Genomic DNA, 23,299 nt, shown 5'->3' with positions numbered 1-23,299 from the left:
TTTAACACCCTAACGTTACTTTAGCTAACTGACATTAACCATGTTATATGGTTTATGTGACTCTAGTTCAAAAATTACTAAAATACCCTTATGGAATCATCTTTAAACCCTAAAACCCCAAAATTGGGTTGAGTTGTCTTTAAACCCTAAAACCCTAAAATGGCATTCAACCAAAAATGATTACAGAAATTAACCCTAAAATCCCAACTTAGGAGGAGTGATGTAGGCTTGGAGAAGCTCTTATCGTTTGGGTAACTTCGGAAGGCAACCTCCTTCAACCTTCGACTGCTTATGTTTTGGTGATGTAGGCTTTGGGAAGCTCTAATTCTAAGCTGCAACCTTCTGACTACAAGCTCCTTCAACTCCAATGGCTTGGTGTTTGGGGAGCTACTGCTTGGGGTTTGGAAGCTTTGAGGTCAGCTTGGCATTTAGGGATGTTCTTTATAGTTTGGGGAGCTATGAGATAATAAATTATAAATGTTTAAGTTATGAATAAAATTAGAGATGAGTACAAGGGTAATTTAGAAATATTATAAATTATATAATAGATTATAACAGAATATTCTCTTTTTGGTATAGCTCTGTTTGATAATAGTTAGGTTAAGTTAACTTAGGGTGTTAAATGAACATTACTATAAAAAGGAAGGGTCGAGTTATAAAATCTCCAAAGACGGGGTGCGAATCACAAAATAGGCAAAATGTAGGGTGTGATTTATAAAAATCACATAAAACTAAAGCCGAAAGAGCCAAAAGCGGCAATTAGGTGACGTGGAGCGGCGGAGTTATTTGCGCTGCAGTCAAGAGCCAAATGGGAAGAGATACTGACACGTGGGACTCACGCGATGGATTGGCCGGTGGTCTTTGTCGTGGCTCGTACGGTCCGTTTCCTCTGGGAGCCACCCACCATCCGGTCACGTCCGTCCACTCCACGTCCTTGTCACGTGATTCCCCGATCACATCTTACCTCGTTCCCTCGCCCTACATTTAGGCTAAAATCATAGCAAATATAATTAAATAAAATAAATTTAAATGTGACATATGATATTATCTAGTCTAATCGGATTGAAACGTAAAGGACATTAGGTTCGATAAATAATTATATTTGTATATAGAGAGGGGTTGGACTTTTAAGTATCGAAGTATTTGTGTATCACAAAATTAATTAAATTTAATTATTTTTTATTTTTATATTTATCGTTTTTATTATAGTCGATATATTATTTTTATCTTTTTAAGAGTAAATACTTCAATTTTATTTTCAACCCATAGTCAATATATCGTTTTTATTATCGTCAGCGGCCACCCTATCCTACGACTGTCCATTACCATCCTCTGATGACCATCGCAATGTCAGATATTATCATTTTATTCTATTATGATCTTGCTCAACTATTTTAGTTATATTTTTTAACCTAGATAGAACCCTGTCTTGCAAGGTTATCATCACCTATATTTTCATAATTTCTTACGTTTAGATCGATCCGGATCTAATCCGATATAACATAAAAATACATTTAAAAAAACCCAAAAAGTAATCTAATATATAATTCTTAAAATTTGAAACTAGGAACTTATATTTGACATTATAAAAAAAATAGGAGCTTAAGTAAAGAGAAGAAATAGGATTAAAATATCATGTCTGATAATCAAACTATTGGGTCCGTAAAAATCTGTGAAGAGTTAAACAAAATTATTAGGATTAAGTGGTCATAAAAGGACAAGGATTTTGAATGTTATTAGTAAAAATCGTATAAATTTATTAACATCTCAATTGCTGCATAGAGGGAGGGGGTGGGGGGGGCGCGAATTGAATGAACCTGGGGAAAAGCAACCAAAGCTTTTAGAAGTACCAATCTAAGTGTTGGTGTTGGGCCCCACCAAAGTTGACAAACTCATTGGCAACCGAGCCACGTGGACGCTTCTGCCCGCGGGACCCATCTGAGCTGTCGTGCTCATCAGGCTCATCCACGAGCTTGCGGACACGTCGGCACGCCGGAGCGGGGGCCAGCACCCACCGCCCCGCCGGCCCCACCCATATGACCCGGCTCGCCTGTGGGGCCCTTGGGGTGCAACTTTCCAGGTGCGAAAGGCCAAGCGGGTGCGCGTCCCAGTGACTTTAGCCATGCGCCACTTGACACGTAGCCACATATGATAAATAAAAGCGCCTCGGGAGTCGCGAAAGGAGGGGGGGGGGTGGGAAGATGGTCATTTCTTTTCTTTCTATTTTTTAAATTATTATTTTCTATTTTTTTATATGTGGTGAAAAGTTTAGCAGTAAACAATTGATGTTGTGATATTTTTACCCCTCTCTTTTGCAAGAATAAGTTCATTCTAATATATTAATTTCCTTTTTTTTTTCCTTAATTATAGATAAAGAAATATATCTAATGTCATGGATAAGTTAATAAAATTTAATGATAATCTTATTCAATAGTTTACATACGTAAAAGATTAAATTTATCAATAATTTATTTAAAAAATTTCAGATAAGAAATTAATGTCTTATATATAAGAATAAAAAGCTAATTTATTATTATTATTATTATTATTTTAATAGTGAAATAAACTTATTTTCATATTAATTTTGGATGGTAAAAAATAAATAATTTGGAAGATGACTAGTTTGGTCAAAACGGTCGACAAGGTGTATGTATGTATATTTTTCATGCCATACTAAAATAATTGTGTTCCAGACTATACACTACGTGACTGCTTCACTGTAAAGCTTCTACACGCACTTGCAACTTTGCATATAAATACCCAAGAAACCCCCCAAAGCCTATACATTCTAATCCACCTTCTTCTTCTTCTTCTTCTTCTCTCTCTCCATTACTCCACTCTTCACTACTCTGAGTCATCTGATCTCCTCCAATCTCTTGCAATCTCCATGGCTTCCGTTGAGGTGAGCCATGCGTCCGCATTTAGGATGACAACTTACTTTATATAAGAAGAAATTTAGAAGATTCTTGTTGGGTTTTTTGTGTTACTTCAGATCCTACTAGGATGTCTCACTTATCTTTATTGGATCAGTGAAAGATAGAGTATTTCTTAGTGGAAGATCTTGGTCGATCGGCGATCATCTGCAGCCCAGGTTGCAGGAACTACCTTTGTTGTTGAAGTGAGCTAGTCTGTGATCCACTTAGTTGGCTGATTTAGAGAGTCAGACATGGTGGAGATTTTAAGATCTTAATGCATCTAAGATAATTAATCGTTATCCACTAGATCTTTAATTAGACTTTTATATTAATTAATTTCGATCCTTAATTAGATATTATTATTAGGCTATAAGTAGGGATAAACATGATATTTTTACCTCGTTTAAGTTAATGGACTCTAAATTAAGTTTAACTCATGAGGTGCTTTTGAGTCAATGAAAGCAAAAGACGAGATTTGATTTCACTACCTTATAGATTTCTCTTTTCATATAATATTTGAAACTTTAGCCAACTTGGCTAAACTAAACACTATATATAAAGTGTTCCTCATTTATTACGTCACAAACTCTATCACGTACATACGTACGTACGTACAATACCAACGTGTAGTAAAATAATTGCATGTCCTTAATTAATTTACGTATATATAATGTAGGTAGAAACAGCCGCCGTCGTCGATGTCCCCGTCGAGGCTCCGGCCGCCGCAGTGGAAGCTGAATCAACGCCCGCAGAGGTCGTCGAGTCCCCGCCGGCGCCAGTCGCCGAGGAGCCTAAAGAAGAAGAAACCCCCGTGGTCGCCGAGGAGCCTAAATTAGAAGAAACTCCCGTAGAAGAAGTGACAGCAACAGTAGAAGCCACAGCAGAGGCGACTGCGGAGCCAGCAGCAGAGAAGTCGGCCGGCGAGCCGGCGGAGGAGGAACAAGTTAAGGCACCCGAGGAGGCCGAGCCCGAGGCACCGGCGGCGGCCACTGAAGAGACCGCCGAACCGGCTGCAGAAGAGGCCCCGGCAGCCGCCGAGGAGGTGAAGGCTGAGGAGGTGGTGGCAGAAGAGAAGGCTGCGGAAGCTGCCTCAGAGTAGAGTATTAATTTGGGGAGTGATTAATTAATTATGGTTTTGTGGGGTTTGTGTGCATTCGTGGGGAGTGCTTAAATTGGTGATTAAGTATATTTTTGTGTATTATTATTAGTATTAATTGGCTATGCATGAGAGTGTGAGTCACTCAATGTTTGTTTAATGTAATCTTTGCTATAAGCTCCTTCGTTGATGTTTGTGATAAAGTAGCCCTCTTTAGTTTGTGGGGTTTTAAATATATATCTTGTTCTTGGTGTGATTACTTGCTTATTAGTGTTATTTACTCTCATTTTTATTATCATTAGGAAAGGGGCAACAAGAAATTAATTAATAAACAAAATGTAGTTAAGAGTTCTAATGGAAGTGTAATATATTCCCTTTTCTTTTTTTGAATAGTTTCGGAAGGAATTGGGTGCATTAACATTACATCTTCTCAATCGAGCCGGAGGGTCTCCAATGTTATCAAATCGGACCCTTATTTCGAATCTATGAATAGATGAAGGCTATGCATGCCATTGCCAGTGAACTTGAGTTGGCTGCCTTGTGTGTGATCGTCTGCATCTATAATTGCTGGGATTTCCTGCATTTGGGTGCTTAGGTGTTTTGAAATCTTCTTTGAAAACTAGCATGGAACTCGCCGAGGCTAGAGGAGAGTTGTGCACTGTGTGGCCACTTATTTTATTATAGTGCAGGTTCATTGCAGATATTTGGCAGTGCCTATGTGAGAGTTTGCATATGCCTGAGCTCGTGGTGGAGCCAGACTAGCTTACTTTTGCATGGCATGGAAAGTGGGCCATGCAGTGCGTTGAGGGGTGTTATCACTGCAAGTCTGCAACACTATGGCAAGTGTGGAAGCAGCAGAACAGGACGCCTTTTGGTGAGACCTCGATGAGCCCGGGGACGGACTAGTGAATACAAATACATTGGGGTCGCAAACAAACTCACCGGAGGCAATGTAAGGAAGCAAGCCAAGTAGGTTGCACTGAATACAGGTGGGCATTTGTAATTTAATTGTATTTATTTTTTAATTTATAATAATAAATTTTAATGTAATAAAATATACATCGACTATAGAAAATATATGCACTCAGTTTTATATGCTCCCCTCCGCCCTCAAAATGACAAAGAGTCCCTAATATGGATAGCTTGGGAACCTTGCCCAAAAGAATCCGCCATCCTAGTGGAAGTTCCGCCATCCTAGTGGAAGTTTGGGCTATCAGAATGGATCTCCGAGCCATAGAGTTGAGAACAGATATCATCCTTGAAATAGACTTGATCCCTGGTGTTAGCGACTATCCTTCGGGAGGAGGAATCTTGCCCTTGAAGATTTAGTAACCTAGTTGAGGAGTGTATTTGCCTACTGAGAGGATTCATGAATGTTCATATGGAGCATGTATTTCTAGAGGCAAAGCTGCGGCCGGCGGGCGAGCTAGGGGACTCTTGGACCAAAACTTATCTTTATTGGGCCAGCTGACCAAATCTGCCTTTGATCTGAGGGAGGGGGTTAAGCTTAATACAACTCTTAAAAATAAAGAGTTTAAGGAGTTTTGGAAGGCTCTTAATTAATTAGTGATGGATTAAATAACACCCTACATTTTTATTATATCTTAATTAACATTTTATTTTTCAGAATTTATAACCCAACCCCTTATTTTTTTTATATAATTTTTATATAACAACATTCAATTACTTTAATTAACTACAATTAACTGTAGTTGTGGTTTATATGACTAAGATATCTTTGTAAAATTACCTGATCCAACCTTTGGTATTATAATATGATATTTCCTAGTTAATACTCTTTCATTTGAAAATGGTTAAGCTTAGTTAATTCACAATATTATATAAAAATTACAGGTGAAAAAGAGGAGTTGGATTGTAAAATCCTCAACAATGAATTGTTAATTTGAAAAATCAAACAGTGTATATTAACTTTTTTTTTTCCAAATTTTACTCATTATAAGGAAATCAAACTCAAGTTTTTGACCAAACTAGCCCTACTAAACATTTAGTACAGTTCACAATTTATGGGTCTATTATTACACTTCAAAATTTACTAGTCTATATGCTGTACATGGGCTTGATTTGGACTGAGTCACTTTAAGGTAATAGAGTTGTTGATTGGAGTGCTGAGCTTGGTGAAGCAGTAAGAGAGAGTTTAAATTTACTGGTCTAATCCCTCTTCTTCTTTTCATGATTCGACTTTGCCACTGCATGGAGCTGAAGGATGGTAGCTTGATGGTCACCATGTAAACCATGGTGTTGAAGAAGAGGGAAGAAGGAGATGGGAGGAAGGAGAGGGATTAGTCTCAGATGCCATGGATCGAGAGAGTTGAACTCAAAAAGTGCTCTTGATACCATGAAAATGTTTCACAAACCACCTTACTTTGTAGGTAGATGTTGGTATTCATATATAGAAGACCATATACAGTTTGTTGCAACAGAAAGCATATAAGCTAAGATACAATTGGATCTAAATAAAATGAACTAGACTTCACATCTCTATAGTTGTGAGCTAGTCTTGACATAGAGATCTTCTCTTTATTCATCCATCCATCATAGTATGCACTTTGTAATTAACGTGACAAATACCTTCACATGAGATAACATAAAAAGATACACAATTATATATATATATATCACAAGATAATTACTTCAAATTATTCAGCAAGCCCACGACCTTATGTAGGTTAGCATTCGGCTGGTAGGGCGAGGTGGCATTTGGCCGGCAATTGCAGGGCTAGGTCCGGGTCGATGCCATACGCGGGCAAAAGGTAGGAATTCCTATACGAGCATAGACACGGTAGGTCGGCGGCGGCTAGGGCACTACAACACTTCTTCGACGGTGGTGTTGGGTTGGAGCCGCTAACTGACGGTTTGCAGGCGTCTATACCTTGCTGTGTCATGTTACATATTACTTCATCGGCCTTCGATACAGTCACCGTATGATCCCCCATGACAGCCACCAATATCAGCACCACGACGGCCGGCCGGAGAAACTCCATTGTGATCAAATTGGATCCTTATCTCACGTAATACGAATCGGTGATGCTATGAATCAAAACTATGGGAATGCAGTTATATATAAAGACAAGAGTTTCTCTTTAGAGGGGTCCAAAATTGGATCAAACAATGAATTGGGTGCATGCCCGTGAACTTGAGTTGGCTGCATTCTGTGATCATCTGCAACTCTTCACTGTAGGAATTTCGTGCATTTTGGGTGCTTACGAGTTTGAAAGCTAATCAAAGGCTGTCAATTACCCTGATTGCATTAAACTTCTGCAGTTGGGATTGCAGATGATTTAGTGGGTTTTAGGTGGGGGGAGGTCACGGGTAGGAGGTGGATAAATTAGCGATGGATTTGGGATTTGGGATCTGGGATTTGGCGATTGTACTTCGGATCTTCTGGCCCATTTGGTAGAGTGGAATAAAGAATTATTTGGGATAAATCCAATGTGACCAAAGAAATTATCGGGTTCGACTTTAACCCTAAATAATATTATAAAAAAATTTATTTGATAGTTTGGTGGCTTAGTTCAACAGTTCGAATCAATTAATAGCTCAGCAGTACGGTTGGTTTGGAGGAGTAGCTTGGTAGTGCGACGGCTTAGAGCAGATCTCAACTGTGTTTGATTCGTAGTAATTGTTCGGCGATGCACATGCCTCTATATCTAAGGAGAGTTGGCCCTTTGTCTAACCTAATTAGCTTTCGGACTCATGAAAGATAAAAATAAAATAAAATGAAAATTAGTGATGGATTTTAGATTTGGTGATTGTAATTTGGATGTTGTGGCCCGTTTGGTAGAGTGGAATAAAGAATTATTTGGAATAATCCTATATGACAAATATGATAGAAGCAAGTAAAATAAAAGAAATAGAATTAATAATATTTATCCAGATATCTCTATCTCAGCCTTCAGCTTGGATAAAATTTTGAAATATTCCACTAAGTTATTCTAAATATAAATGACCGATTGTAATATGATTGTAATATAATTATTGTAATATACTGCGAATTAAGTTAAATTATTTTTTGACAAAAGGGTCTAAAAATAGCTATAATATGATAATAATCATAATATAAGTATAATTTTATATCATTTTAAACTTTGTTTCTATCTCTCTCCAAAAGAAATAGAAAGAAGAAATATCTTTTATATTAAACTAGAAAAAAAGTTCAATAAGATGAATTTGATCATTTATACCCCTATCTCAATCAAACATCATCTTATTCTATATTTTTATTCTAATATTCATCTTTTTTTCTTCAACCAAACCCAACAAAAAGTTAGGGTAAAAGTTTTCTTTATCTCAAAATTAGTCTTGATTTTATTTTAATCTCAATTTTTTTTTCTTATTTTGTAACGAAATGACATATAATAGTACCATATAAAAAAATAAAATAAAAAAATCCATGCATCTTAGATATAATTGTAGTAGTACTAGTACTAGTACTAGTACTAGAATTATTATTAATTTCTTAACTATAATTACTATCACCCAAGTGAGAGAGTGAGAGAATGTTAAAGTTTTACCAAATTTGATTCACGGATTGATTTAAATATTAATTTGTGGGGTTTGTTTTGATTGGTTCATAGTACTTAAATTAATAATTATGTATTGAGAAATATTATTACTATTAATTGGCTCTGGATGTGTGCTAAGTTATGGAGTGAATAATAAGTCCATGTTGGTTTCATGTAATCTTCAATATGCTTTGTTGATATTATGATAATTTTCCCTTCTCTTCAGTTTGTGGAGTTTTAAATATACATCTTTATCTTGGTTTGATTAGTTGCTTATTAGAGTTATTTTCTCCTATTTATGTTCATTAGAAAAGGGGTATAAGTAATTAACAAAAGATTGAGGAGAGAAAAGATAATAAGGGCTTGATATTAGATCTTCTCTTTAATTTTTATAACATGCATGAAAAGACCCTTACATTGAAATGAAACCATAATATATATTATTCAGCCATTAAACATCATATAAGATAACTTAAAGAGATACACAATTATATATCATAAAGTAGTACTTCAAATTATTCCAAAACAAAAATAATAATTGGGCCAAGCCCAAGCCCACATGGACCAATTAGCAATGAGCTGGTAGCTTGAGGTTGCACTTGGGCAGCAGCTGCATGGCAAGGTTCGAGTCGATGCCTAACACCCGAAAAAGGAAAGAATTCTTATACGTGCAGAGGCAAGGGAGGTCGGTGGTAGCTAGGTCACTACAACATTGCTTTGTTGGCGGTTTTGGATTTGAGCCGCTAACTGACGGTTTGCATGCGTTTATACCTTTATATGTCATACCACATACTAGTCCAGCATCGACCTTCGATACAGTCACCGCTGTATCCCCGATGATCACCGTCATCATGAAAACTACTGCGGCCATCCGGAGGAACTCCATTTTGATCAAATTGGATTCTTGTTTTAAGTCTATGAATTGGTGAGCGAATGAATCAAAGTATGGAAGAAGTAATATATATAGATAGATAAGAGGTCTTATGGGCCTCTGATCGATGTAGGGATTTGACCGACAACCAAACAGTTGGGTGGTTAATATCCTATCGAAACCATTTTTTGTCGGTTTACCTTTCCTTTATTTGTTTGGTTGAAAGAGGGGTTGACTTGTCAACTCCACAAGTTGGTTAGTTTTATTTTTCTTTGAATTTATCTATGAATTTAGTTTAGATGGGCCTTGACCTCTAAATGGATAAAAAAATGAATTGGGTGTATGCCATATTAATCTCAAAACCCAAAATTTGAACAAAAAAAATAAAAATAAAATCAAACTTAGGTATAGGAAAAGCAAATATCTTAAATGAGGAAGATCCAAGCAAATCCAAACTAAAACCAATGGCGTTGTGCAAGGGAAGGCAATGGGTGAGTATTTGATAGTTGGGATGACTAAAATAAAAGAAAAGCTAGGGTTTATGGGCTGCTTTAAAAAGTGAAGACTGTGAGCATCGAGCTGAAAATTTTAATTTTGCTCATATTTTAAAAAAAAAAGTCCTAAAATGCTAAAAGATTCTAGAGAATAGATAAAATCAAATATAGCTAAAATATTTCATATTGCTTGAGCCTATAAGATATGAACTTCCAAAGATCGAATTCCGTCTAAGGGAAATGGTACTTTCTGAATTGAGAGAGGGAGAACGAGAGCTAGAAGACTCCTAGTTTCAAGATCTTCCACTTGATTAGTGAGGTACATTCTTTGGTCGTTTGTTATTTTCAAGTTGTACGTCAATCTCACAATTTCTTTCTTCATTTTATATGATTCACGAAATAAATTATCATAGGAGGTTTGTATAAATTATCGTAGATAACATCTTCCTCACTCTCTGATGTTTCACATGTAGAGAGTGTCTTAAGAATTAAAAAACAAGATAGTAGTAAAGGCAATACAATTATTCTGATCTAATTCAGATTCTTCTTTATTACAGTCATCTGAATTATCCGAAGTTGCTTTCTTCGCCTTGCTCTTCACTTTTAAGCACAATCTTTATCAATATATCCAAATCATTGCCATTCATAACATTTGATTCTTTCTAGCTGTTTGAACTTTGATTTTCTCTTTTGGTTAGGGGTGGCAAAAATTGACCCGACTCGATAACCTGACATGATAGCCGGGCTATTAATCGGGTTTAGGTTTAGTCTAATCGGGTTTGAGTTTAGTCTAATAGGGTTCAGATCATAAACAGGTTAACCCACCTAATACGGTTATTAATCAGGTCGTGCTCGTCTTTATACTATTGACCCGCTTGACCCGTTTAACCCATTTAAGTAAACGGGTGGGGTCGGATTGGGTTAACCCGCCAACCCACCATATATATATATATATATATATATATATATATATATATATATATATATATATATATTATCTAAGTTTTTCTAACCCTAACCCTAACCCTAATACCCAACACAACTCAACTACTTGAGTAAGTCCCCAAATCCCAATCCTACAGCCGTCGCCCCTTAGCCTTTACCCATGCCTGCAGTTGTTGCCCCTTGGCCCTTACCCATGCCTGCAGTCGTCTCCTCGTCGTCTTCTTCCATTAGATCAGCTTAATGGTGCGGCGACCGAGAGGGCAACGATAGTTGCGGCGGTAAGCTCTCGCTTCCATTAGTTAGCTTAATGGTCTTCTTCCATTAGATCACACCTTCTTCGAAATCCCATCATCTCTTCCCCTCCTCCCTCTTGCCTCCACTGCCGCTTGTGGTAAGCTCTTATCGCCATCGCAACCTTCTCTTCTCAAATCTCCAATGGATCACCATTCTTCTTGCACGCCCGCGCCATCGCCGTTGTCGTCGGTCTCCGATCGCCGTTGTCGAGGAGTTGGGTTTGTTACTGACTTACAGTTGTAATTAAGGATTTGTGTTAGGATTTTTGGGTTGTAAAACTGAGAGTTTATTGTATAATAGATCCTATTTGTGTTAGGATTGAATGCAGGGTTAATGGCTTAATGCTTAGAATTATTATTTTTATGTTGTATAAATTTTGAGTTGAATAGAGATTAGTATATTATGTATTATTTATATAGGGTAAATTAGTAAATATTAATTTTTATATAGGATAAAATAGTAAATAATTAAATATTACTGTATTATTCAGGTCATGTTAATACGACCCATTCATTAAATGGGTTACACTGGTCGTGCCGTATTAACCTGACCCATTTAATAAACAGGTTACACGGGTCATGTCGTGTTACCCGTTTTATAAATGGGTCGTGTTCATGTCCACCAAACACAACCCGTTTAATAATCGGGTCATATTCGTGTTAGGGTGATGTTGACCGACCCGAATCTGACCCGACCCGAACTGATTTACACCCCTACTTTTACTGTAGTGAAGGAGTAATTTGAGATCTTCTCTTTTTCAATTTCGTTTTCTTCTTAGCCTCGTATACTTGGAGTAAATTTCAAAAAAAGAATCATAAATTTCTTTACAAATAAGGCAACAAATTCAAGATCAATGTCATCATCGGATTCTATGCTATCCTTTTCTAGAGAAAAAAGAGCTATACCTTTTGCCTTCTTAGAAAGTCACGTTGTAGATTCATAAGTTTGCAAATTACCTATCAATTGTTTTCTTTGTATAGAGTTTACATATTTTCTTTCTTTGCTTGCCATTATCTTTGGTTGAAATCTTTCAAAAAGTGATCAAAGAATTTCCCTAAACAATTCAGCTTTCAGGGATCCGCTGTCAAAAGGTTTAAGCTCGAGTTCACAAACTCGTCAAACATTCCTAAAAATATCTTAAAAAACAAATCAAACTCTAAAATTTAGATAATTTAACAAACTACATACCTTAGTGTATAATTTCTATAATATTCTATTATGATCCGACCATATGGATTAGGTTAGTCGAGTCAGTTGAGTCAAGTTAAGTCAAATTGAGTTAGTTAGATTTATCTTATTGCTTTAAATTTGAAATAAATCAGATAATCTGCATGTGAATCCGATTTGTTGGACTCTACATCTATAACTATGATTGGTCATGAGTTGATTATTATCATTGAATAAAACTTGAGTTTAGTCAAATTATTATTATTCCCTTTATCTTTTATCGTAGCCATTAGATTGCCTTTATCTTTATAAAAGTATATATAGTAACCAAAGAACTCTTCCAAGCTTTCAAACCCTAGCCATCATCTTTCTCCATAAGCCACCCTACTATATAGATGTCCACCACCACCTTTGCCCATCTGCCACTCTACGACGATCGCCGCAACGTCGGATATTTATCAATCTATCGCATCCTGACCTTTCTCCACTGTTTTATGTTTATCTTTTCATATCGACCTTTAATTCACATGAATATATAGCTATTAGAACTCTAACTCATGACCTATGACTATAAAATTTTTCATAATTTTCGTACCTTTAGATTGATCTAGATCTGGTTCATAATGTTGGTATCGGACGTTGGTATCAGAGACGACGCTCCTTGGCTAATGGTTAGCACAAAATCAAAGAAATGAACGAGGAAGGAGTAAGCATCGAGGACCAAGAACTCATCTCTATTTCTTTGGGTGTTTTCCCGATGCCACCACGACCACCAGCAACCTCCGACGACTGCCGCAACATCGGATATTTATCGATCTGACTCGTTCTAACCTTTCTTCACTGTTTTATTTTTATCTTTTCATATTGATCTTTAATTCACAGGAATCTAGAGCCATTAGAACCCAACTCACGAGGCTACGACTACAAAATTTCTCATAATTTTCTTACCTCTAGATTGATCTAAATATGGTTCATAACATTGGTATTAAAGCTAATGTTCCTTAGTTGATAGTTAGCACTAGATCAAAGAAATAAACGAGGAAGGTGCAAGCATCGAGGACTAGGAACTCATCTCCATTTCTTTGAGTGTTTTTCCGATGCCACCACCACCACCACCAGCAACTATCGACGACGAACCACCCATATAAACGAAGGCTTTGATAGAGTCATTGAAGGAGAGCATCGAGAGGATCAAGAAGACGATCTAAGCCTTGACGGCCATCTCCTAGCCTAGCACGGCCACCCCGCATCGCCAGCTTGACCGACCACAGTGAAAACAAGCCAGTCATTGCTCGAGAATTCCACTTGTGAGGGAGGTGGAGAAGAGTCCCAAATAGTGCCCAAATTGTAACAACCTATCTTACAAAAAAAAAATTTGGTGCATGGCATGACATGGCCAACCTTTGCCATGCAGTGGCAGGTGAGCTGAGGGCATCACGCGCCCCTAGCTGCTGGCCCGACCAACCTGTCCGGGCCAGCTGGCGCAATGGGCCACGCCGCCACCAAGCCCTCCCTCCCCGTCTCTTTCTCTCTCTCCCTCTCTCTAAATCTCTCTCTCTTATCTCCTCGGTCTCTCTCTCTCTCATGGTTGTGCCGCCACTCGAAACCCACCGTCACCACCTCCACCGAGCATCGGTAAGCTCCTCTCCCTCCCTCTCTCTCTCTCTCTCTCACTTTCTCTCTCTCCCCTCTCTCTCGTTTCCTTTTCCTTGGGCTCGGGCTCGTCGGAGCCGAGTTGCCAGCAAGAGGCCGACCGCTGGCTGGCTAGCAGCGGCCGGTACCCTCCCCACCGGCCCGGGTTCGCACACCCATCCTCTTTCTCTTGTCTTCTTCCTCCTCCTCCTCCTTTTCTTCTTTTCTTTCTTCTTTTCTTTCTTCAGTTCTTTATTTTCTTCTTCTTTTCTTCTTCTTCTCCTTTCTCAGCATTGTAGCAGAGTGGATGCTTATTTATTTATTTATTTCTTTCTTTTCTGTTAATTATATAATTATTTTCTAATATTAGGTAAATTAGTTTATTTAGATAATTAATTATTTAATTAATTTACACTCACTAATATTAGTTTAGCTAAGTATAATTAGTATAATAACTGATTAATTATAATTATTAGTATCTGTATATAAATATAGCTATAGCTATACATTATTATTAGATTAGTATATATAGATATATTGATAAAAATCTAATATTAATGTTTATATTGTATATAACTATTTTAGCATTTTATTATTATATACTGTTCTATATAAAATGAAATACAAAGCTATGATAATTAATTTTATAAAAACAGATAATAATTATTTTATTTATAACTAGTGACTAGTTAAGTAAAAGCAGTCATTGCCAAATAATTGAATTATTCTTAATTAATTTATGTACACGTATTTTTAATTATAATTTTTAGATCTAATTCTTTTATGGTTTTATATCAAAAGAGATTAATTATTATATACCTAATATATAATTAGAACAAGGTTATCATAATTATATATATATATATATATATATATATATATATTATAAACCCAGTTATTTAATAAAATTATTATATTTACACGAACGGATTCTAATTGGACAAACAGCTAACATCATACTACTTAAATATTTTCAGATCCCGAACCCCTTATTTGAGACCCCATGGACCTTACTAGCGACGAGTGGCGGTTGATCGATGGACATGAGGGATATATGTGTTGGGTCTTCTGATGGATATGAGTAGTTTTATCCCATAAACACCTTTCTCAAATTAGGATATATATGTATAATTATGTACATGCATGTTTTGGCCTCCAACATAATTATATGACTTTATCTAGAGATGATTTCAGTTGAACATATTTTATCATGCATTTGATTAGACTGATCTAGGATATGAGTATGTTGATGATATATAGAGATGATTGGAGATGACTATATTATTATGATTTTGTGTCGGAATGATCTCTAGCATAAGTATGCATATAATAGACTAGCAGGGATATACATTTGTTAGATATATGGTTAGAGACTGCATTGCATTATTTTCCTCTTGACTTCCTTATCACCTAAATTCCTGATATGTATGACTTGTTATAGTACTAGATATATACACGTGATCTATCATATAGAAGGAAATCTATAAATCTTATTGATAGGAAAGTTGATAGAAAAAGCATGAGGGTACACGAGTAGGCGCCAAGGTTAAGGGTACCTAGAGTGATGATTATGGTCGCTGATATGCGATATCTCGTGACCTATGTCCGAGGTTAGTGAAATCTATGCGCATAGACAATTGGACACTTGCCGTTCGTTAGGGTATGCGTGTGGCGAGTTACTCTCATGTGATTTCTATTAACTGGTAGGGTACCTAATTTATATGGATTTTGATATACCCTTAGTGTATGGCAGGGTATGATTATGACTGAGATACCCTTAGTATATGGCAGGATATGCTTTGAGCCTACAGGCAGGATGTTGAGATCGGGTATTAGGTGTTAACTGTGCACAGTGGTCTAGTGTGATGATATTATACCGAGATGTCAGCGATGATGGTGATGTTGAGAATGCATATGATTTCATTATCATTTGATATACCTAATTTTCAAATAGTCATTATGCATCATATATGAGTGTATTTGGTATTATAACATGATCATGGTCATTATGCATTATATGTGTCATATTGAGAGAGTTATGATGATGGTATGATATGGAGATATGTTTATTCATGGTTGAGAATTATATACTTTTATAAGTTATAACATGATATCTACCTTTTATTTATGTATTATTGAGGACATATTCATATACTCATTCATGACATGATGCTATTTCTGGTTCATATTATTCAGTACATGATTTACTCTCTATTTTGCATCATTAATTTGGGGTAAGTTCTACTCATTGAGCATTTTGCTCATGACTATCTTTATTTCTTTGCTAACCCCCTAGATATTATGGTACATGACAATAACTTGAGATATCTTGAGGATATATTTTAGAGTAAAGATGAGGTGAGCTATAGACGTAAGATGGTATAGAAGATAGTTTATCTAGATATTGATTTGTACCATTATTTGATATTTGTACTCTATTGTATAGACGATGATTTGTATAATACATGTCAGATTATAGTATACTTTTGTATTAATAATTTTAGTTGTATTTTGATGATTTGTTGTGGCCGTGTAGGCCTTACCAGATTATATAGCTATCTAGTATGGTTGTTGTGGGTTTGCATATTCATATGTTAATAGGTTTATTTGGTTGATAGTATGATTGATTTCTAAGATGGATTATGTTGAGTATAGGTGCATCTGTGCGTGACAGGCCCCACCCATCCTGTTGCATATACCGTAGTGCTGTGTGGGCACGTGGGCGTGCATGTGCCTGTGTCGGGCGGGGGCATTACACAAACTCCTTCGGTTGCGGTGGAGATCCTCCCACAACCATAGATCTAGACAATCACCGCAGCAATGCGAAGCGGATGGCTAAGGCAGAGTGAGGTTATCTTCTCCACTCGTGGTGGAAGCTAGGCCAAAAACCCAAACTTTCCATCGATGATGAGCTAGGCCACGGGTTTAGTGCTTCCACGACCATCAGCGGCCACGGTTGGCTTCATCGAGTCGACTGTCTGCTAGTGGTGGCTGCCGCAGTCGTCGGCGACCGTCGGGTGGCCGAACTCTATAGCTACCACCACGGGGGCAATCCCTTCGTTGGGATGGCTTCGTGATGCTTCCCACCACTACGGCTCTCCAGTAGTGGGAGTAGGGTTTCCTTCCGTAGCTATTAAGGACTGGTTGACCTGCGCCCTACCCGCCACGGAACCAGCTCGACCCCGAGCTCAATTTTGGCCTTCCACCATCACTCGTCGCCATGTAGACCTATCGAATAATGATTTCCAGTGGCCTATGGTGGCGCCCCTAGGCTGAAATCTAAATTCAGCCTTAGGGCTAGGGTGCTTGCATGGAGAAGATAAAGTGCATGAATTTCAAGGTAGGTGAAATTTTTTGTGAATTAGTTTGACCAGATTGTATAAACTAGTTTGAGGCCCATGTGTATGACCCCAAACCTAAGTATGAGGTTGGGATGATTGGTGGAATGATTCGATGGGTTTGCGCCATCAGACTGAGCCGAACCCTTATGCAGCCTGGGCATGACATGAGCTGAACCCGTGGTCCTATGACCCACGTGACCAGCCTTGACCACGAGATCATGTGGCTCGCGATTACAGACCAAGTTTTGGGATTAAAGCTCGGATCGTCAAGCTTGATTTCCCAAAATTCTCTATAGGAGACTCGTTGGACTAGACTAATCTAGTGGAGTAGTTTTTCATGTACCATAGCATGTACGACCACCAGAAGGTCTAGCTAGCATCATTCCACTTAGAGGGCATAACGACTTGGTGGTACTAGTCGATTGAATAGACTTGATTATTCGAGTCTTGGCAAGACTTCATGGATGTGATTTATGCTCGATTCGGTCCAACCCAGTACGGGGGCTTTCAGACGATGTTGACTAAGTTGACTGAATCAACAACAGTTTGATCTTCCTTGGAGAAGTTCGAATGAATCTACAATCGCGTTACTAACTAAGTTAGACAGCCTAGAAGAGCACATTCATTAAGTGGGCTTAAGCTTGACATTTAGGCCAAGGTTAAGGCTTTGAGGCCCACTTCTTTTGATGCGGCCTTCTCCTTAGTTGTTCTAACGGAGTCCAAGTTGGATCAGTTGAATTAGATCCGCCAGTAGGAGAGAAGAAAAACGGCTTATGCCCACGACCCACTAGAGAATGCACCTACCAGACCTAGCCCGCGAAGATGGTTTAGCCCAACCGCCAATAGATCTCAAGCTTAATTTTCCTTTTGCAATGACCTTAGTTGGATTAGTTAGAGTACTTAATTTTTCTTTCCGAATTACCTTAGTTGAATTTCCATCACCAAAAAGTCACAACTCCACCTTCATAGTCTTCGAGCTTAGAAAACATTGATTTGTTACCTGTCATATCTCTTAAACTAACACTATCTAAATATCACAAATTTGAGTTTAGAGTTTTGAAGGTAATATGTACAACATAATATTTAAAATCACTTTACTTAACCTAAATAGATTTCATTTTCACACCATAAATAAATGCACGTTCTGAAATACCACAATGATAACACATGGGTATGAATGTTTTTCCTTTTAGCTCAAAGAAGAATACCAATATGGGGAGTTACTAGTTATGGTTTTGGGGGGTTTGTTTGCATTGGTTGGGAGAACTTGAATTAATAAATAAGTATATCTTGAGAATTGTTATGAGTATGGATATGTGCTAACTTATGGGGTGAGTAATGAGTCCATGTTGATTTGGTGTAATCTTTGCTATAAACTGCTTTGTTGATGTTGTGATAATTATCCTTCTCTTAAGTTAGTGGGGTGTTATATATATCTTTATCTTGGTTTGATTACTTGCTTATTAGAGTTATTTTCTCCTATTTATGTTCATTAGAAAAGGGGTATTAGTAATTAACAAAAGATTGAGGAAAGAAAAGATGATAAGGGCAGTCTCGATAGATCTTCTCTTTGTTATAACACGCATGAAAAGACCTTTACATTGAAATGAAACCATGATATATATTATTCAGCCATTAGACATCATAAAAGATAACTTAAAAAGATACACAATTATATATCAGAAAGTAGTACTTCAAATTATTCCAAAACAAAAGTATTAATTGGGCCAAGCCCAAGCCCACATGGACCAATTAGCAATGAGCTGGTAACTTGAGGTTGCACTTGGGCGGCAGCTGCATGGCAAGGTTCGAGTCGATGCCTAACACCCGAAAAAGGAAAGAATTCTTATACGTGCAGAGGCAAGGGAGGTCGGTGGTAGCTAGGTCACTACAACATTGCTTTGTTGGCGGTTTCGGATTTGAGCCGCTAACTGACGGTTTGCATGCGTTTATACCTTTATATGTCATACCACAAACTAATCCAGCATCGACCTTTGATACGGTCACCGCCGTATCCCCGATGACCACCGTCATTATGAGCACTGCTGCGGCCATCCGGAGAAACTCCATTTTGATCAAATTGGATCCTTGTTTCAAGTCTATGAATTGATGAGTAGATGAATCAAACTATGGAAGTCGTAATATATATAGATAGATAAGAGGTCTTATGGGCCTCTGATCATCAATATAGGGATCTAAAGGACGACCAAACAGATGGACGAATTAAATTGATTAGCAAATATAGATAGAGTGTGGTCGGGTGGTTGATATCCTATTGAAACCATTTTATGTCGGTTTACCTTCCATTTATTTGTTTGGTTTGAAAGAGGTGTTGACTTGTCAACTTTACAATTTATCTATGAATTAGTTTAGATGGGTCTTGACCTCTAAATGGATAATAAAAATGAATTGGGTGCATACCTTATTTTGAACCTCGAATCATAAAAAACCCAAATGAGAATATTATTTACTAATCTCATAATGTTTTATTATGAAATATAAATGAATTCTATGAATACATCTATGGATTAGTAAAAAGTATAAATAATGTAAACAAACTAGGATGTCAAGATACAAATTGGGGTACATTAGTAACTTAATACTTTGAGTTGTCAAATATAGCTTACATTATACTATTATATGTCAAAGTACATATTATAATTCAATATAAACAAACTTGGCTATTGAATTGTACAACTGTACGTAAAAATTCATATTATATTATAAAAAATTGACTTCTTAAAATAGAAATTGAGTTAGACTGGTGTGTATCAAAATGCAAGTAGAGTTACATAGTATATGCCAAAATTTTATTGTTCCAAATTATAGAATATTACAGAATAAATTTTTGTTATTCCAAACTACAATAGATTACAATATGAATTTTTGAGAAACTTTAATATTTTTATGTTATCCTTAATTGCAATGATAAATTAAAAAGGATAGAGATGCAAAAGGAAAATCATATTAGGTTATAACATCCTCCCTAAATTTTAGAAAAATTTTAATGTCACTCTTCCGTTAATGTATCATGAGAAAAATTAGGTGAGCTAGCTTACCTGACAGTTAATTAATCATGAAATGATTTTAGATGCCCTCGTTGTGCATTTCAATCAGATTAATAGAGATTTAAATACAGCTTTATTTTGACCGTTTAATTAAATTTGGATAGTGAGAGATATAATTAGGATTTATTGATCTTCAATCCTGGCTCAACCTCGTATTCACCATCACCGTCATCCCTCGAGAAGCTGGCAGCACCAAGATCGCTGCTGCTGACCTCTCCTCCCCTTCGTCGGCTTGCAATAACCTAGCACCAACCGACCCAAGAGAGTTGATCCCCACTTTCCCCTCCTCTCTCTTCTCCGCGACACTGTCGGTTGCACTGCTACACGCAGTGAGGGCGAGGGCTAGGGGTGAGGGTGAGGGTGACGACGGTGAGGGCATGGGCAGAAGGTGAGGGAGAGAGAGGAGGGTGAGGGTGAGTGACTTGTGAAGGCCCTCGGCCACTACGTCGCCGAGTAGAAGACGCGCATGTGTGTTGGCGACCCTTGGCAACTGTGCCTCCTAGAGGAAGGCGCGCATGTGCGCCAGCGAGGAGGCCTGGTGGTTCGGGTAGGGGGAATAGTAGTGGGTTTGGTGGAGAAGATGGGTGGTTTGTAATTTTATTATCTTATTTTATTTTTTGGTTATGGGTAAATTGATGAGCTTATTAACTTATTAGGGGTATAGTTAGTCATTACGCATTTTTCGTTACCACCGTTATTCATTTCATTTTACCACTAAGTTTGGGGAGGACATTATAACCCAAAAAAGTTAAGAGTTTTCTGTTAAAATCGAATATAGTTCAAGGGGTGTCAGCGTAATCAACCCTTATATTATATGTAAATTGCCTCGAATTTTTAACCTAAAATCTCCAAACACAAACTTTGAACGAAACACCAAAAACAATCAAACCAAGAGTTTTGAGATGCCAACACCTTAAATCAGTGAAGATCTAAGTAAGTCGAAGCAAACCCCAATGTCGTCGTGCAAGAGAAAGAAGGGAGTGTGCATTTGGTGGGTGGCACAGAAAATAGAAGAAAAACTTGTTGTTTTTGGGCAGTTTAAAAAGCCACTCTCTTAGATCGGTCCACACTGACGTGAAGTCAGTGCACACCAAGCTAAATATTGTAACTTTGGTATGCAATAGCAAAAGTTGGTGCGGACCAAATCTGCCTTTTGCTAATATTTCCCAAAAAAATTGTGATGTGCTAAAAAGACTCTAAATTTTCATATATGAGAGAAAAAGAGAGAGAGAGAGAGAGCTAAAAGACTCTAAATTTTTAGGTAATGTTTTCTTTTTTTTTCATCATTTGTCGAGTGTCTTTCATCATCTTCTATAATTCACAGAATAAATTATTCTATGTGGTTTGAAGATCGGAACTGATATTCTTATTATCCTCACTCTTTGATATCTCAAAAAGTAGTGAAGGCAAATACTTATTCTGATCCCATTCTAATTCTTCTTTGTCAAAGCCATTTGAATTATCTCAAGTTAGCCTGGCCCTTCACCTTTAAATTTCCAGAATCTTTTGCAATATAGCCAAATTCTTGACATTCATAGCAGATCTTCTGGTTTGAACTTTGATTTTGTCCCTTGAGTTATAGTTGCGGAGTCATTTGAGATCTTTACCTTTTCTTTTATTTTTGTGTACTAAGCGTTGGAATTCTTAAATAAATTATTATAATTCTTTACAAATAAACTACAAATTAAGGATCAATGTCATCAATAGAGTATGTGCTATCCTTTTTAAGAGAAGAGTTTGGAACCAGATCTGTGCCAATTTGTTCATAGGAAATATTTGAGATTTTTATTGCAAGTAACCTCGTGAGTCTCAGAGTGATTCTGAGATCAAGATAAAAAGATGTGAAGAACATATTGGAGAAGGGTCGAAACAGGACAGAAATAGGTAAACTGATGTTGTGGTGCTTATCTGAGGGTGGTGGACAACCGTGAGATTTTTATTGCAAGTAGCCTCATGAGCCTCAAAGTGATTTCGAGATCAAGATAAAAAGATGTGAAAAAAATACTGGAGAAGAGTCTAAACAGGACAAAAACAGGTAAACTGATGTTGTGGTGCTTATCTGAGGGTGGTGGACAACCGTGAGAAGGTGGAGATCAGCCATATGAGTGGGTGGATTGTAGAGTTAGAGGGTGGCTACGGTTTGAAAGTATAATTAGGGTTTCTAAGTTAGATTTACTCCTAGATAAATAAATGGCTATAATTTAAAGGGTAAAAGAGGGATAAGATAGTGGCTAAACTAGTATAGTTTCATGAAAGTAAATGGGCAATGGCCGCTCCTATTTATCGGAGTAGAGACACAATGGGCCAGGCCCAACTTGCCCTACTAGGGTTACATATGCAAATTATCTATTTTCATTCAAATTTAAGAGCAATAAGTAAAAGCAACCCTCGTGGTTGCATCGCAACAATCCACCGCTCTTCTAACACCTTGTCCTAAAGGTGACTAATCATTCACGTACTTATACTCGTATAACTTCTCATGCTAGTCGGAGGACTCAAGTTCTTCTTCTTGAAGACCACTGAAGAACATGATGTGAGTTAGCTAACGCTTCTATTTGTGATCAAGGGTAAAACAATCAACCTCTAGTGGGCCATGGGCTTGGGTGATTTGCTATTGGTTTTGCTAGGCCGTTTGTGTGGGCTAGGCCGAGGTAAGTGCAACCTCTAGTTTGACATGGGCTTAGGCCATCTTTCTTCTCTCTTATTTGTGAATCTAGTTAATAGATCCAATTTGGACTCCATTAGAACTGCTAGTGAGAAGGTCTCCTCAAAAGTAGTGGGCCTCATGGCTTAACCTCATCTTGAAGTCAAGCTTGAGCCCACTAATGAACGTGCTCTTTAGGGCCAAGTTTGACTACTTGGTGATTGACCCGATTGCAGATCCATTCAAACTTCGTTTGATAAATCTAAACTATTGTTGACCGAGTCAGTTCAATCAACATTGCCTATAAGT

General features: G+C 37.4%; 2 protein-coding genes across 2 annotated transcripts; one reads left to right on the top strand and one right to left on the bottom strand.

Moving 5' to 3' along the window:
* Window positions 1-2,745: 2,745 nt before the first annotated feature.
* LOC140780141 (uncharacterized) lies at window positions 2,746-4,270 on the top strand. Its single transcript, XM_073125503.1, has 2 exons — window positions 2,746-2,902; window positions 3,592-4,270. Exons 1-2 carry the CDS (start codon window positions 2,888-2,890, stop codon window positions 4,012-4,014), a joined length of 438 nt encoding a protein of 145 aa, XP_072981604.1. The 5' UTR covers window positions 2,746-2,887; the 3' UTR covers window positions 4,015-4,270.
* Window positions 4,271-6,340: 2,070 nt separating this feature from the next.
* On the bottom strand, window positions 6,341-7,067 carry LOC140758167 (putative lipid-transfer protein DIR1). The gene has a single exon (XM_073094248.1). It carries the CDS (start codon window positions 7,011-7,013, stop codon window positions 6,699-6,701), a length of 315 nt encoding a protein of 104 aa, XP_072950349.1. The 5' UTR covers window positions 7,014-7,067; the 3' UTR covers window positions 6,341-6,698.
* Between the last annotated feature and the right edge of the window lie 16,232 nt (window positions 7,068-23,299).

The sequence above is a fragment of the Typha angustifolia genome, chromosome 3, assembly GCF_048772165.1.
Source record: "Typha angustifolia cultivar Huaian chromosome 3, ASM4877216v1, whole genome shotgun sequence".
Taxonomy (NCBI): domain Eukaryota; kingdom Viridiplantae; phylum Streptophyta; class Magnoliopsida; order Poales; family Typhaceae; genus Typha; species Typha angustifolia.
This window is presented reverse-complemented; position numbering and strand designations above follow the sequence as displayed.